At 41.0% G+C, this 14,272-nt stretch overlaps 3 protein-coding genes across 4 annotated transcripts in view; 2 read left to right on the top strand and 1 right to left on the bottom strand.

Annotated features, from left to right (window-relative positions):
• LOC104802334 overlaps positions 1-2,735 on the bottom strand; it is a 4,458-nt gene extending 1,723 nt beyond the window's left edge. Inside the window, exons 1-7 of the mRNA XM_010525884.2 lie at positions 2,520-2,735; positions 2,239-2,337; positions 1,015-1,953; positions 790-890; positions 575-689; positions 324-401; positions 144-236 (exon numbers count right to left, since the gene is read on the bottom strand). Coding sequence (XP_010524186.1) covers positions 144-236; positions 324-401; positions 575-689; positions 790-890; positions 1,015-1,953; positions 2,239-2,286 — 1,374 coding nt within the window. The 5' untranslated portion in view covers positions 2,287-2,337; positions 2,520-2,735. The remainder of the gene's footprint in view (positions 1-143; positions 237-323; positions 402-574; positions 690-789; positions 891-1,014; positions 1,954-2,238; positions 2,338-2,519) is intronic.
• Positions 2,736-3,181: 446 nt separating this feature from the next.
• LOC104802333 (probable phosphoinositide phosphatase SAC9) lies at positions 3,182-10,000 on the top strand. 2 transcript variants are annotated; one of them, XM_019201176.1, is made up of 12 exons: positions 3,182-3,261; positions 3,744-3,817; positions 4,089-4,687; positions 4,821-4,953; positions 5,194-6,413; positions 6,601-6,708; positions 6,809-6,979; positions 7,101-7,343; positions 7,562-8,002; positions 8,270-9,082; positions 9,552-9,749; positions 9,872-10,000. In XM_019201176.1, exons 2-12 carry the CDS (start codon positions 3,805-3,807, stop codon positions 9,914-9,916), a joined length of 3,984 nt encoding a protein of 1,327 aa, XP_019056721.1. In that variant the 5' UTR covers positions 3,182-3,261; positions 3,744-3,804; the 3' UTR covers positions 9,917-10,000. The 2 variants fall into 2 exon arrangements, with proteins under 2 accessions (XP_019056721.1, XP_019056722.1); XM_019201177.1 differs by lacking the exons at positions 3,182-3,261; positions 3,744-3,817 and having other exon boundaries at positions 4,604-4,687; positions 4,831-4,953.
• Positions 10,001-11,704: 1,704 nt separating this feature from the next.
• On the top strand, positions 11,705-13,622 carry LOC104802332 (U5 small nuclear ribonucleoprotein 40 kDa protein). The gene is given in 3 exon segments (XM_019201159.1): positions 11,705-11,912; positions 12,419-12,809; positions 12,812-13,622. Coding segments are annotated over 2 exon segments (1,005 nt in total). The 5' UTR covers positions 11,705-11,912; positions 12,419-12,454; the 3' UTR covers positions 13,462-13,622.
• The last annotated feature ends 650 nt before the right edge of the window (positions 13,623-14,272 follow it).

The raw sequence follows: 14,272 nt of genomic DNA, 5'->3' as shown, positions 1-14,272 counted from the left end.
GGAAAAAAAAAAAAAAAAAAAAAAAATCAGACGTGAGCACTGAGCACATTACAGCAACTATAAACTCTATCTACGTTGTGTACAAGCATATTCATGTAGATGGAAAGGAAAGTAAAATTGTCAAGAGGCATGAGGACGCCTACCTGAACTACTTTCAAGTTCTTGATAATGACTGCTGTTAGAATATCATCAACTTCTCTTCCACCCTTCAGCAACCTTTTTACAGCATCATCGATCTAAACAAGAATTAAGAACAAAAACCATAAAAATGTGTATTGATATCTAGCAGAGGTAAAGTTTCCATGTCAGTATGTTGAAACAACCTCTGGGGATGTCACACTAGCATAGCGGAAACGAGCAGTTCTTCGAAGATCGGGGATCCCGTCTTTTTCTCTCAAAGCCTTCAAGAAGATAGCAACAAGAACATTATGTGGACTGATTCATATAAATCAAATCCTTTATGAATATGAGAATCTTCAACATGAAATTGGAATTTAAGGGTTATGAGAACTTTAAAAAGTTTCAGCCATTATGAACTCGGGATTTTGATAAAGATATAGATGGAGCATCTTACTTCAGGCCGGACATCAACAAGGATCGACTTTTCTTTTGAAGCTAAAAGCTCCATGGTCTTTTTAGGAGACAAATCTCCGGCATACCCACCATATACCCAAAGCCGATATAGAACCCTGCAAATATCTGGTAGCAAATATAGTTTCTTCTAGACTACATTGTTATTCTCCCAATACACGTAAAAAAGTAGTTTTCAAGGTACAAATTCCGTGTTACCAAAATGTTCCTGAGGTGCCAACGATGAGAAAGAAGTGAACTATCGGATCATCTGGGTTCAAGCCGACATTCCTCTCTAACGCCTCGATGCCAATATAAACCTATTTAACGAGAATTTTCGAAAACGAGCAATGTATCGAGATTCAAGGGTTAGTCTACTTCAAGGAATTGATTCTTCCACACAGCTGTTTACAGGTAAAAGATTCGGTGTAAGAATCAAATCACCTGCTCCAGAGCAGCTCCCATAGGCTTCAATACTTTCAGTGCACCTTCTTCTGATGAGCTTAGAGAACTCCTGACATCCGGAGGAAGTGACTCCTTTGCTGATCCGTAAGAATATACGATGAAAGATACTCCATTTGTTACAATATTCTCCACAGTACTGAGTGTTTGCCTCAACAAATCAATGGCAACAACAGTGGCTCGGCTCGAAGCTACCTTCAAGTCACTAGAAAAGCTCGAAAACTTATTTCCAGCCACATCTCCCGTTTCATTTACAGTAGAAAACACCCTTCTAACAGCACTATCTACAACTTCAGAAGCATTCTTTGTAATGGATGTTAAAGAAGAGGAGATGGCATCCAAAGTGCTCTTTAAGGTGCTTTCTCCTTTGTTTAGCGAAGAATTGAAGGACTCGTTGACACCAGAGGCAAAGTCATCGAAACTAGTCTTCACATCAAGAAGTGATGATTGGTCTCCTGATAGTTCTCTCACTTCGGGTAGAGAGACAGAACTCTCTGGAGATATTTCAATGGCTGAAATGGTTTCTGGTTCGACCGGAGGGATTGTACTACTGGCCTTTTCCATCAATGGCTCAGCAAAGTCTTCAACAATGGAGCCGCTATCATTGTCTATGTAAGTCAATCCACTGTCTCTTACAAAACAAGAATCATTCCCGACACTAGCTCTTCCTCTGTCAGAAACCATGTAGTTTATGTTGTCGAACTCATCTGGGCACAAACTTCTGAAGAAATCGACGGGCGATGATTCTTCCGGGTTTTCAAGAACATCAGGCAAGAAACTCCTAGTTGCATTTGATAAGTAAATCTTCTGCCGAGGAGTACCATCCGAAATACCAGAAAAAGCATTGTCCCCTACACTGCATCTGTCAATGACATCTCTCCGTAAGGGAGAGCAGCCTTGCCAGATTCCAGGGAATAACAACTGCAGAAAGCATAGGTAATTATGCCATATGACTATCTCAAATCCATTTTCCTAAGGTATATCCAACCATCAAGAACGTAACATGGCACAAATACCACAATGTATCCATCCCATCACACACTACCCACCATAGACATGCATTTACATGACAAAGAAATCAAATTTAGCACACAGATCATTTCGAGTTTGGATTAAGTTTCCCCACAACCCAAATTATGTTCTGGGGAAAAGGAAAAACAATGAAAGATAAAATTCTATTTTCCCGTTACAGAATGAAAATCTCACCCGAGAATGATGATGGCAACCGGAGGCCGCCGAACAGAAAGGCAACATTTTGGTGCCGACAGAGTAGATAAGTCCAGAATTCTTAGAGCAATCTCATAGCTGCACAATAAATCAGACCGAAATAGAGTGAGACCAAGATCCCGACAGCAAGATTAAAGATAACAAGTTTATCTGAAGTCTGCAAGAGACAACCCATTCTGATCAAAGCATGAAACTTTTATGCATGACGAGCTACATCCGCGATAAAAGTGGAGAGAGAGATCAACATGGAGCCACTTAACCTATCAGGGTCGACGACGATGATGATGATGATGATGATGAACTTGTTAAAGTTTCAAAAGGCAGCGTAGTGAGCTTGAAGTATGTTAATGGAGGTTCAGTAATGAAATGTTGAGAAGGTGGGGCGTGAGGAATCTGAAGAGATTTTGTCAGGATTGGGTGGAGGGAGATTGCGGAGGAAATCGTGTGGCTTGTCAAAGCGGTTCCTTCAATCTCCGTTTTTGTTTTCTTGTCTCTTCTTTTCTGCCCCTCCCTTTATATTCGCCTTTTGTTTAATTTTCTCACTTAAAATATTAATATAATATTTAATTTTGGTAAGGATTTAATTTAAAGATACAGAACAAGACAGCTTTGTCCTGGTATTTTGAAGGATATTTAAATATCATTATTTTGGATTTAATTAATCGGATTGTAATCAACTATGTTGCATGGTAGATATAGTTGGGGTTTGAAATCATAAATTCAAAATATAGGGTTACATTTTTTTAATTTTCCTTTATAGAGTGACTAAATTCTGAGTTCTGTAAACATATGGGGACTATTTACAAATTATCCAAATAGCCTGTCCTTCCTCGTAAATCCCATTTCTGCAACGTTACGTGTCACATAATCATTGGCTAGCGTCGTTAGATCGAGAAGCAGCCTATTATTCCCCAACTTCTCCGTCTTCGCCATGACTTAGCGCTTTCTCGCAATTCGCATCAGGTCGTCTCTGCAACTTCATGCGTCGCGTTCCTTTGCAAGGTTAGTTGATCTCTTCAATTCATGAGCCGTTCTTTAGCTCTTATTTCTGATTATCTGATGTCGATTCTCCGAAGAAATTTCTCTGTTTGATTTTCGGAGATTAAGAATCCGTATTGCGAGGATCCAACTGATAAAATTGATGTCTATACCGCAGCAAAATATTGTCTTTTGATCCAAAATTTTGGTATTCTAGATCTTTTTTCGCTTATTCAGATCCCGTAATCCGTAATTTTTGCGAAGAAAAGGGTTATTAGACCCAAATTCTTTGGAGTAGAGCTCATCGGACGAAATGATGAGCTTGGCTTGATTCCAGAGACCTATTAACGGCGATCCATTCTGAGTGTGAATTCTATTCTGTGTTGATTAATGCAAAGCGACACTGCTGCATTTTGTATCTCACATTTGGAGTTTTCTAGCTGTTCTTTACTGGATAGTAATTGAAGAGAGATGCTAATTTCATTGCTTAACAATGCTTTTATTAGATCGGTGGAAGTTAGAAATTGAAGCTGTAAGATCTCTTACTCACCTTGCTCCTGGGTTCGGATGGATTCACCTGGTGAGTTCTCTTTTGTGGTTTTCCGTTCCCTTAGTTTGTATGAGTTTCTTCAGCGTCAAAATAAAACTCGAGTAAATATCAGCTTATGTAAAATGGGCCTTCAGGTGGAGAAATGATTCACTATTCTATCTTTTGTTGTACTCTTGCAGTGAACCATCTGAATTTGATTGTTGTTTCTTCTTAAAGATGGATCTGTTCCTTTGTTCATTTCTAGCTATTTTTTTGAGACTTGATGAGCTGATTTCTCTAGCTATTCCTTATTTTATTGCAGTGGGTGGTCCAAAAAAGACGTCCATTGTTGTTGTTACCTTAGACACTGGTGAGGTCTACATTGTTGCTAGTTTGTTTTCCAGGCCTGACACTCAGGTTATCTACATTGATCCCACTACTGGAAACCTGAGGTATAATGGAAATCCTGGTCGCGGCAATTTCAAGTCTGAGCGTGAAGCCCTAGATTATATCACAAACGGTTCGAAATGGAGTTGCAGAAGTACAATTTATGCCAGGGCAATACTTGGGTATGCTGCCTTGGGAAGCTTTGGGTTGCTTCTTGTTGCGACCAAGCTAAATCCAAGTATTCCAGATTTGCCTGGCGGGGGCTGTGTATATACAGTGACTGAGAGTCAGTGGATCAAAATACCGCTTCAAAATCCACAGCCGCAGGGGAAAGGAGAAGTGAAAAATATTCAGGAGTTGACAGAGCTTGAAATTGATGGGAAGCACTACTTCTGTGAGACTAGAGACATTACTCGGCCCTTCCCAAGCCGTATGCCACTGCAAAAGCCTGATGATGAATTTGTTTGGAATAGATGGTTATCCATGCCATTTAAGAATATTGGGCTGCCTGAATTCTGTGTGATTCTTCTGCAGGTTGTTCTTCATACTTGATTTCTCCATTGATTACAAACGATAGTTGATCAACTTATTCTAATGTAGATTTAACGTGTGTTTAGGTATGTTCTTTGATATTCTAACATGTTTTCTTATTTGATGTTAATTATAGGGGTTTGCAGAATATCGACCATTCGGGAGCTCGGGTCAGATGGAAGGAATTGTTGCTCTTATGGCTCGTCGTAGCAGACTGCATCCTGGTACACGTTATCTGGCCAGGGGCTTGAATTCGTGTTCTGGTACAGGTGAGATGGTCTCTAAATATCTCTGTCGGATCTATTTTATTTTGTTGGCAACGCCTTGCCTGAGTTATTTCTTCGCTGGCTGGGGAGATCTCCCATTGATTCAGCTTTACCAACCTCTGGGTTTTGTGTATTAATTTGTTAGTGCCGATGGCACAAGGAAAGGTTACGACCATCTGGCTTAAAGAACATGTGGGTATAGCATCGCTTAGACCTTAGTTTACAATTATATGTTTAGTGCAGGTAATGAAGTCGAGTGTGAGCAGATTGTATGGATCCCTAGAAGACCTGGTCAGAGCATTCCTTTTAACACATACATCTGGCGACGTGGCACCATCCCAATTTGGTGGGGTGCGGAATTGAAGATCACAGCTGCAGAAGCCGAAATTTATGTGGCAGATGGGGATCCATATAAAGGAAGTACAGAATATTACCAGAGGTTAAGCAAGCGTTATGATACTAGGAATCAGCATGCACCTGTTGGGGAAAATCAGAAGAAAAAGGCCTTTGTTCCTATCGTGTGCATTAACTTGCTTAGAAATGGAGAAGGAAAATCGGAATCTATCTTAGTTCAGCATTTTGAGGAATCGATGAACTATATCAGATCAAGCGGAAAGCTTCCTTACTCTCGTGTTCATTTAATAAATTATGATTGGCATGCCAGTGTGAAACTGAAAGGAGAACAACAAACAATTGAAGGATTATGGATGTATCTAAAATCGCCCGCTATGGCGATAGGAATTTCTGAAGGCGATTATTTACCATCACGGCAACGACTGAAAGACTGCAGAGGTGAGATCATCTGTAATGATGACATTGAAGGTGCCTTCTGCTTGCGATCCCATCAAAATGGAGTGATACGTTTTAACTGTGCTGATTCTTTGGATCGAACAAATGCGGCTAGTTTCTTTGGTGCTCTTCAAGTGTTTGTAGAGCAATGTCGAAGTTTGGGGATATCTCTTGATACTGATTTGGGATATGGATATAATTCTACCAATAGCTATGGTGGCTATGCTGCTCCATTGCCGCCTGGCTGGGAAAAGAGGACCGATTCAGTCACTGGAAAATCATACTATATAGATCATAATACTAAGACAACGACGTGGAATCATCCTTGTCCAGATAAACCATGGAAGAGATTTGACATGACTTTCGAGGAGTTCAAGAGATCAACAATCTTATCTCCTGTGTCCGAGCTAGCAGATCTTTTTTTGCAACAAGGTGATATCCACGCAACCCTCTACACTGGCTCGAAAGCTATGCACAGCCAAATTCTTAACATCTTCAGTGAAGAATCGGGAACATTCAAACAGTTCTCTGCAGCACAAAAGAACATGAAAATTACGTTACAAAGAAGATACAAAAATGCAATGGTTGATAGTTCAAGGCAAAAACAGCTGGAGATGTTTCTGGGAATGAGGCTTTTCAAGCATCTTCCATCCATCCCTGTTCAGCCTTTACATGTACGTGGCAAATTGCCTTATCTATGAGTATTAATAATGATAGTTTTGCACATTGGAGAGTCGCTCTCTGTTCGCTGTCTTGTTATAGATTTCTTATTCCTAGAAATCGTGGCTTCTACTTTGATTCTATAATTTTGTTATTGCTGGAATATCATGTTATTTCTGAATACAATGGTGATCATGGCAGGGACTTTCTCGACCAAGTGGGTTTTTCCTGAAACCTGTACCGAGCATATCTGCAAGTTCCAATGATGGGTCCAGTCTGCTAAGTTTCAAGAGGAAAGACATAACTTGGGTATACCTCCGATTTGGAATATAATTACTTCCTATTTAGTAGTTACTTATTACTGAAAAAGTTGAGTAAAATTTTCTTTTTCTTTTCATGTATCTTGCAGGTATGTCCACAAGCTGCAGATTTTGTTGAATTAATTATCTATCTTGGTGAGCCTTGCCATGCATGTCAACTTTTGCTAACGGTATCTCATGGTGCGGATGATTTAACATATCCAAACACTCTGGACGTGAGGACTGGACGCCACATAGATGACCTTAAATTAGTTGTTGAGGTTGAGGCACTTCTCCCTCTCTCCCATTTCTTTTATTAGCATGTGCATGATTCCATGAAGACTTAGTTGCAAGTTAGTTCAAATAGATTACTGATTGCCTCTATTTTATGTTTTTTTACAGGGTGCTTCAATACCTCGCTGTGCAAGTGGCACAAATCTTCTGATACCTTTGCCAGGGCCAATTAGTACCGAGGATATGGCTGTTACTGGAGCTGGTGCACGTCTTCATGAAAAGGACACATCGAGTCTTTCTCTGTTGTACGATTTTGAAGAATTAGAAGGAGAATTGGATTTCTTAACCCGTGTAGTGGCTGTTACTTTCTATCCTGCTGACTCTAATAGAAATCCCATGACACTCGGTCAGGTACTTACCAGTTTTCACTTTTCAGTGTTACCTATCTATTATTGTCGTCATGATCTTGCATAGTTGTAAAGTTAGTTTTGTGATTAGCCAACATCATGACTCAATGCCTTTCTCTCTTCCCTTTTCTCCTAGGTCTTTGACCGTGGTGTCATATCTATATTTTCTTGTGACAAAAACTAAGAACAGAAACCTACCTGCGTTTTGCTTTTCTTGTGCAGATAGAAGTCCTAGGAGTTTCTCTTCCCTGGAAAGAAGTATTTGCTAATGGAGGGACAGAAGGAAGATTAGCTCAGCTGGCAAGGAAAACAAATGAGGATAAAAATCCTATTTCATCTTGTTCTGATTCCAATCCGTTTGCTGCAACATCTTTACAGACTGAAGCACTGTCCACACCAATCCAACAGCAAAACCCATTTCCCAGTGATCTGGTTGACCTTTTGACTGGAGAGATCATTTCTCCGGATCCCATATCACAACCAATGGTTGAACATGTTGCAAGGCAGGACAGTGATTTGCTTGACTTCTTAGACCAAGCAGTTGTTGAATATCATGGCTCTGAAACTGTTCCCAGTGGATCTTCCCCGCAAGGTCAAAGGCCCAATGATAGCAATGCTCAATTGTACTTAAATTGTCTGAAGTCCCTTGCAGGTCCAAACATGGTATGTTACCTTTTTTTTCTTTTGCTCTTCTATTAAGATGAGGTGGGACCCTTCTCCAGACCCCACTCAATGGGGACACTTTGTGCACCGGACTGCCCTTTTATTAAGATGAGTTGGATCGAATAAACAAGATTCAGAAATGCATTTTTCGCATGCAACAACTTCTCATGTTGAATAGCTTGCTCTGTGTCTTGAATTATCGACTTTTTTTCTTATATTACCAAGTTTGAGGGGCAGAAAATTAATTGCCAAATGCTTGATATACAGGGAAAGAAGCTAGACTTTGTAGAAGCCATGAAGCTTGAAATTGAGCGTCTACGTCTGGATCTTTCTGCAGCAGAAAGGGACAGGGCTCTGCTGTCTATTGGAACTGATCCTGCCACTATTAATCCAAACTCTTTGCGTGATGAGATTTACATTGGAAGATTGTGCAGAATTGCAAATGCCCTTGCAGTACTGGCTCAAGCTTCTCTCGAAGACAAAATTATAGGTTCATTTGGCCTAGGGAATTCGGATGATAATGCGATAGATTTCTGGAACTTTACTGGCACTGGTGAGGGTTGTTCTGGTGGAGGGTGTCAAGTGCGAGCTGAGATCAATAAAAATCCGGCTGGATTTTCTACCAAGAGTTCTGGAGGAGACTCGAGATCAGTGTTCTTGTGTCGTCAATGCATGAAGAAAGCTTGCAAGGCTTGTTGTGCTGGAAGAGGAGCTCTATTGCTTTCGAATTATAACCCTAGGGACCTTGCAAATGGAAGCAGTGTTGGAGCTGCTCGAGTTGATGTGCCTGCAAATTCATTAGGTTTAGATAATTTTGTTTGTAAAAAATGCTGCAGCACGATAGTGCTTGAAGCCTTGATTGTAGATTATGCTAGGGTCTTGGTCAGCTTGCGGAGAAGTGGCCGTGTTGATAATACTGCCCGTGAAGCTTTGAGTGAGGTATTCGCTCCTGCCTCTGGAAATGAGCTATCTGTTAGAAATCAATCTTTTCCTTGTCAGCTAGACTATAAATCCCTTCGTCAAGTTCTCGGTCAAGAGGAATCACTTGCTGAGTTCCCATACGCAAGCTTTTTACATAAGGTAATTTTTTGTCCTGTTATTGAAGTTCTTTTCATCGTTCTTACAGCTTTATGTGTTTTAGATGGTCTATTATATCCTTTACTTCTCTGATTATGGTGTCACGCAAGTATTTAGTCGAGTTTCTCAGCAATTTAAAGATCTGCAACTGATGGCTCTAACCCCCCCCCCCCCCAAAAAAAAAAACAAAAAACTCGACATTCCATGATGTCCAAGATAGTGTTGATACCTGATAGAATTTGAAAATCTCCCCTTTTTATTCGTTTTCTTTGTTTTTAATGGAACTTGCTTGTTGAATCTACTTGGTCCATTTCTGTTTCCAACTTGTTAGGGTCATTGGGTATGTAATCTTTAGGAATCTCTCAAGTATAAATGGAGAGGGCTTGTAGATGTGATACTGACTTGACTTTACTGTAGGACTTTCTCTCTAATCCTCTTTTCGTTGTTTGGATGTTTGAATGATGGCACATAGGTTGAAACAGGAGCTGTTTCAGCACCGTTTTTGTCATTGCTCGCTCCTCTGATTTCTGGTCCGTGTAATTCTTACTGGAAAGCTCCCTCTGGCGTGAACTCTGTTGAATTTGCCATCGCTCTCAGTAACCTTTCGGACGTAAGCAGTGTGATCTTGATCATTAGTCCATGTGGTTACTCAGACGCTGATGCTCCTACAGTAAGTTGACTTATCTGGTTACCATGCCATTGCTTCGAGGCTATTGTTTCCACATATATGGTATGATTTGTGTTCGTGTCGGTAATGTACACTCGAATTTTTCTTGTATCCTCTGTATATAGGTTCAAATCTGGAGAGCGGTCATTGATGGGAAAATGGGATGTTGAGTCCCTGATTAGATCTTCAACTGAGTGTTATGGTCCAGAAAAATCTGGCAGAGAGGATAGAGCACCGAGGCATATCAAATTTTCTTTCAGGAATCCCATTCATTGCCGGATTATATGGGTAACACTAAGCCTTCCGCGGCCTGGATCCAACTCTGTCAGTTTGGACAGAGACCTTAACCTCTTATCTCTAGATGAGAACCCCTTTGCTCAAATGACACGACGTGCTTCTTTCGGAGCAATTGCTGAGAGTGATCCGTGTCTTCATGCCAAAAGAATCTTAGTCGTTGGAAAAACTGTGAAGCAGGATATGGTGCTTGCATCACCGCAAGGTGTCGAGAACATGAGCATGAGAAACTGGTTGGACCGACCCCCACAATTGAATCGGTTCCAGGTACCTTTGAACTGTTCCATAGAGTAACCTATATGTAATTGATATCAATCTTTCTTCATCGTTTTTCACAGATACCCCTTGAGGCTGAGAGGCCAATGGAGAATGATCTAGCCCTTGAATTGTATATTCAGCCTGCTTCACCTTTGATTGCTGGATTCCGTCTAGATTCCTTTAACGCCATAAGGCCTCGGGTTACCCACTCGCCTTCTTCAGATGTAGTAGACATCTGGGATCCGACAACAACTACCATAATCGAAGACAGGCATATTTCTCCAGCCGTGTTGTTTATTCAAGTTTCCATTCTTCAGGTATCGCCTCCTCACCCTGTGGAAGTTTTCTGCGACTTTTCTTGCCGGGCAACAACGAAAACCCGCTCTCGGTTTTTGTTATTTATCCCCGAATCCAAATCATAAACACAATCTGAGTCTTCACTTGGATTGGATATCTTCCACAGGAACCGTACAAGATGGTGACAATCGCGGAATACAGGTTACCAGAGGCAAGGCCTGGGACACCGATGTACTTCGACTTCCCTAAGCAGGTTCAAGCACGAAGGGTATCGATCAAACTTCTAGGAGATGTGGCGGCATTCGCAGATGATCCAGCAGAACCAGCCGATGAATCGGGAAGTCGGGGTTCTGCTTTCGCGTCGGGGCTGTCACTGGCAAACAGGATCAAGCTATATTACTACGCAGATCCTTACGAGGTAGGCAAGTGGGCTAGCCTCTCTGCTGTCTGAAAAAGTACTCTCTTGGCGGACAGATTTTTGTTCTCTCTTTCGTGGCTTTAAAAATTCTTTAATATTTGTTGTGTATTGCTGATGTTTCTGTTGCAATGGTATGATTTATACACACACAGACACACACGAGTGGTCGGATCTTATTGACATTGTCTAAGTTTCTGAATTGTTACTGCTCTTTGACCAAACGTTTCTTGAGATGTATTGTGGAAGTAAGTAGGGGTGGCCATTTCGGTTATTAACCGAATAACCGAGCCGAACCGAACCGAATAAGACATAACCGTATCTGAACCGAACCCGACATCAAAACCGAACGGTTGTGATTTACTTAAACCCGAAAAACCGAAACCGAACCGAACCGAATAAAAAATAACCGAAAAAACCGAGAGAATAACCGACATTTTCTTTGGAAAATTGAACTTTTTACCAAAACCGAACCGAACCCGAACCGAAAAATAACCGAACCGAACCGAACCGGAATTTATATAAAAACCGAATAGTTATAGTTTTTCTATAACCGAAATAACCGAACCCGAATATAACCGAACCGAATCCGAACCGAAACCCGAATTGGCCACCCCTAGAAGTAAGTGCTCGGAAGAAGAAGACGAAGCTTGTCGTCACGCAGGGGTGTTTCTGAACGAATTAACTATAAAGGTCTCTTGTGAAAACATTGAATAGTTATGGGGTCTCTTGTAAAATTTCAAAATATACATCCGAAGCTCTCTGACGCCGACTGGTAATACCAGAAATTACTGGTTTTCCCTGATTCCGCTCTCTCGAGTTTTCTGTCTGGGTTTAGGGTTTCCGTACACTTCCGGCGACGGAGAGCGTCTGTTCCAACTGTCGCCGACGATCTGATCCCGGTACGTGATATCTTACTGCGTGAAGAGCGACTTAGGGTTTCTTTGCGAGCATTTTCGTTCTTTTTTCTCCGGAGTTTTTCTGCGAGGTCATTTCGACCTCTCCCCTGAAGCTGTGCACTGGGTTCCATGTAGTTTATCCAGAGATATCTCTGTAGAAGATCGTGAAATCACCCTTTAGGTTTCCTCAATCTTCATTTCTGGGAAGTATAGATGATGTATGTATGTGTTGAGTAGATGGTTTTGGGAGAATGATTGTATCTTAAGCACCTGTTCCAATCGCCCTTGATAGCTGAGAAAACATCTTCCTAGGTCCAACTTTCACGGTTGTTTCATATGCGCGCACTCTGCTTATTTTGTTCATCAGATAATTGTGTCTAATACGTCTTTTGCCGTAAACGGATTCATGTTTGAGATGAGATATGGTTATCTTGATGTCTCATGGCTTTGCAGATGTAGCCATAGAGTTGATTCAATCGGTATGCTAATTGATTTCTTTTGGGACCCAGATTTCCTACCTAACACCCATCGAATAGGAAGGTAAGATGGAAATTGTCACGAGAGAGAATGAGAATGCTTTGTCAGGTCCAAAACCGATGGATTGGTCCACTGTCCCGTATAGTACTCCCCAAGCATCTGGCAAGCAGCGGACATCGAGTTTGGAAGCTCCAATTATGGTGCTAACTGGGCATCAGAGTTCTATATACACCATGAAGTTCAACCCGGCTGGAACTGTGATCGCCTCTGGATCCCATGATAGAGAAATATTCCTCTGGAGAATCCATGGTGACTGCAAAAACTTCATGGTCTTGAAGGGTCATAAGAACCCTGTCCTCGGTCTTCACTGGACCACTAATGGCTCCCAGATCGTATCAGCAAGCCCTGATAAAACCCTTAGAGCATGAAACAAATCAAGAAGATGGCTGAACACTCGTCCTTTGTGAATTCTTGCTGCCCTTCGCGTAGAGGGCCACCTCTTGTAGTCAGTGGCTCCGACGATGGAACTGCCAAGCTTTGGGGCATGCGTCAGAGAGGCGCAATACAAACATTCCCGGATGAATACCAAATCACGGCCGTCTCTTTCTCTGATGCGTCGGACAAGATCTTCACCGGTGGTATAGACAACAACATTAAAGTTTGGGACTTGAGAAAAGGCGAAGTGTCCATTACGCTTCAGGGCCATCAAGATACAATAACGGGGATGAGTCTAAGTCCCGACGGTTCATACCTTCTGACCAACGGCATGGACTGCAAGCTCCGCATATGGGACATGCGGCCATACGCCCCACTAGACCGGTGCATAAAGATTTTAGAAGGGCACCAAAACAACTTCGAGAAGAACCTGCTGAAATGTGGATGGTCACCCGATGGTAGCAAAGTCACGGCTGGTAGCTCGGACCAGATGGTTTACGTGTGGGACACGGTATCGAGGCGCATTCTGTACAAGCTCCCTGGTCACACTGGCTCTGTCAACGAGTCCGTCTTCCATCCACATGAATCTATCATCGGATCTTGCAGCAGCGATAAACAGATTTATCTGGGAGAGATCTGAACTGTATGAAACACATCCACACACGTGAAAGCTTTGATCTCATGTCCTGACGAAGCTCCGTAACTGGGTTTGGTTGAAAATGTTCGATCTTTGTTTTTTCTTCAAAACCTCTAACCCATCTTCCACTAAACTCCATTTAGATCAATACAAGATTTTCTATATCTTTTAAAAGATAGTTAAAAAAAAAAGATTTTAAAGATGAAAACTTTATATATTTTGGATCAGATAAAATAGATGTAGTTGCAATTTAAAACATTTGTATATAATTTAATCGGTAAAAATATCAAAATAGCTAATTCGAATATTCACTACCAAGAAATGGATAATTTCCGTATCCTTCAACAAAAGTACAAATTTTCCTTGCCAATTATTATATAAAACATGAATCAGTGACTGACAGTTGGTGTTAAATTCATTAATAAACATTTTTTAAATAAAATACATATGAGGTGGCCATTTGGCTGTGGGCCAATAATTTATTTAATGATTATACGTAAAAGAAAAAACATAAGACAGAACCCCAAATGCGACACTGTTTGACGGCCATTCTACTTGGCTCCGTCCTCAGGCATTATATCAAAAATACCCTTAAAATGCTTCAACACCTACTCTTGTGATCATGTGACCAATGTGACCGAAATATAGTGTGGTCACATATTGATCTCATTGTTCATAACATTAAATTTATGATGTTTTAATCAAATGATTAGTAAGATATACAAGGTATAAATATAATGAATTAGTGTGATCACTATAAATTTAAATTTAACGTTATAATCGATAAAAATCAAAATATGACAGGATAGGTCTA

The sequence above is a fragment of the Tarenaya hassleriana genome, unplaced genomic scaffold (assembly GCF_000463585.1).
Source record: "Tarenaya hassleriana unplaced genomic scaffold, ASM46358v1 Cleome8, whole genome shotgun sequence".
In the NCBI taxonomy this organism is placed as follows: Eukaryota; Viridiplantae; Streptophyta; class Magnoliopsida; order Brassicales; family Cleomaceae; genus Tarenaya; species Tarenaya hassleriana.
The sequence above is the reverse complement of the archived record's forward strand: the minus strand, read 5'-3'. Positions and strand labels throughout refer to the sequence as shown.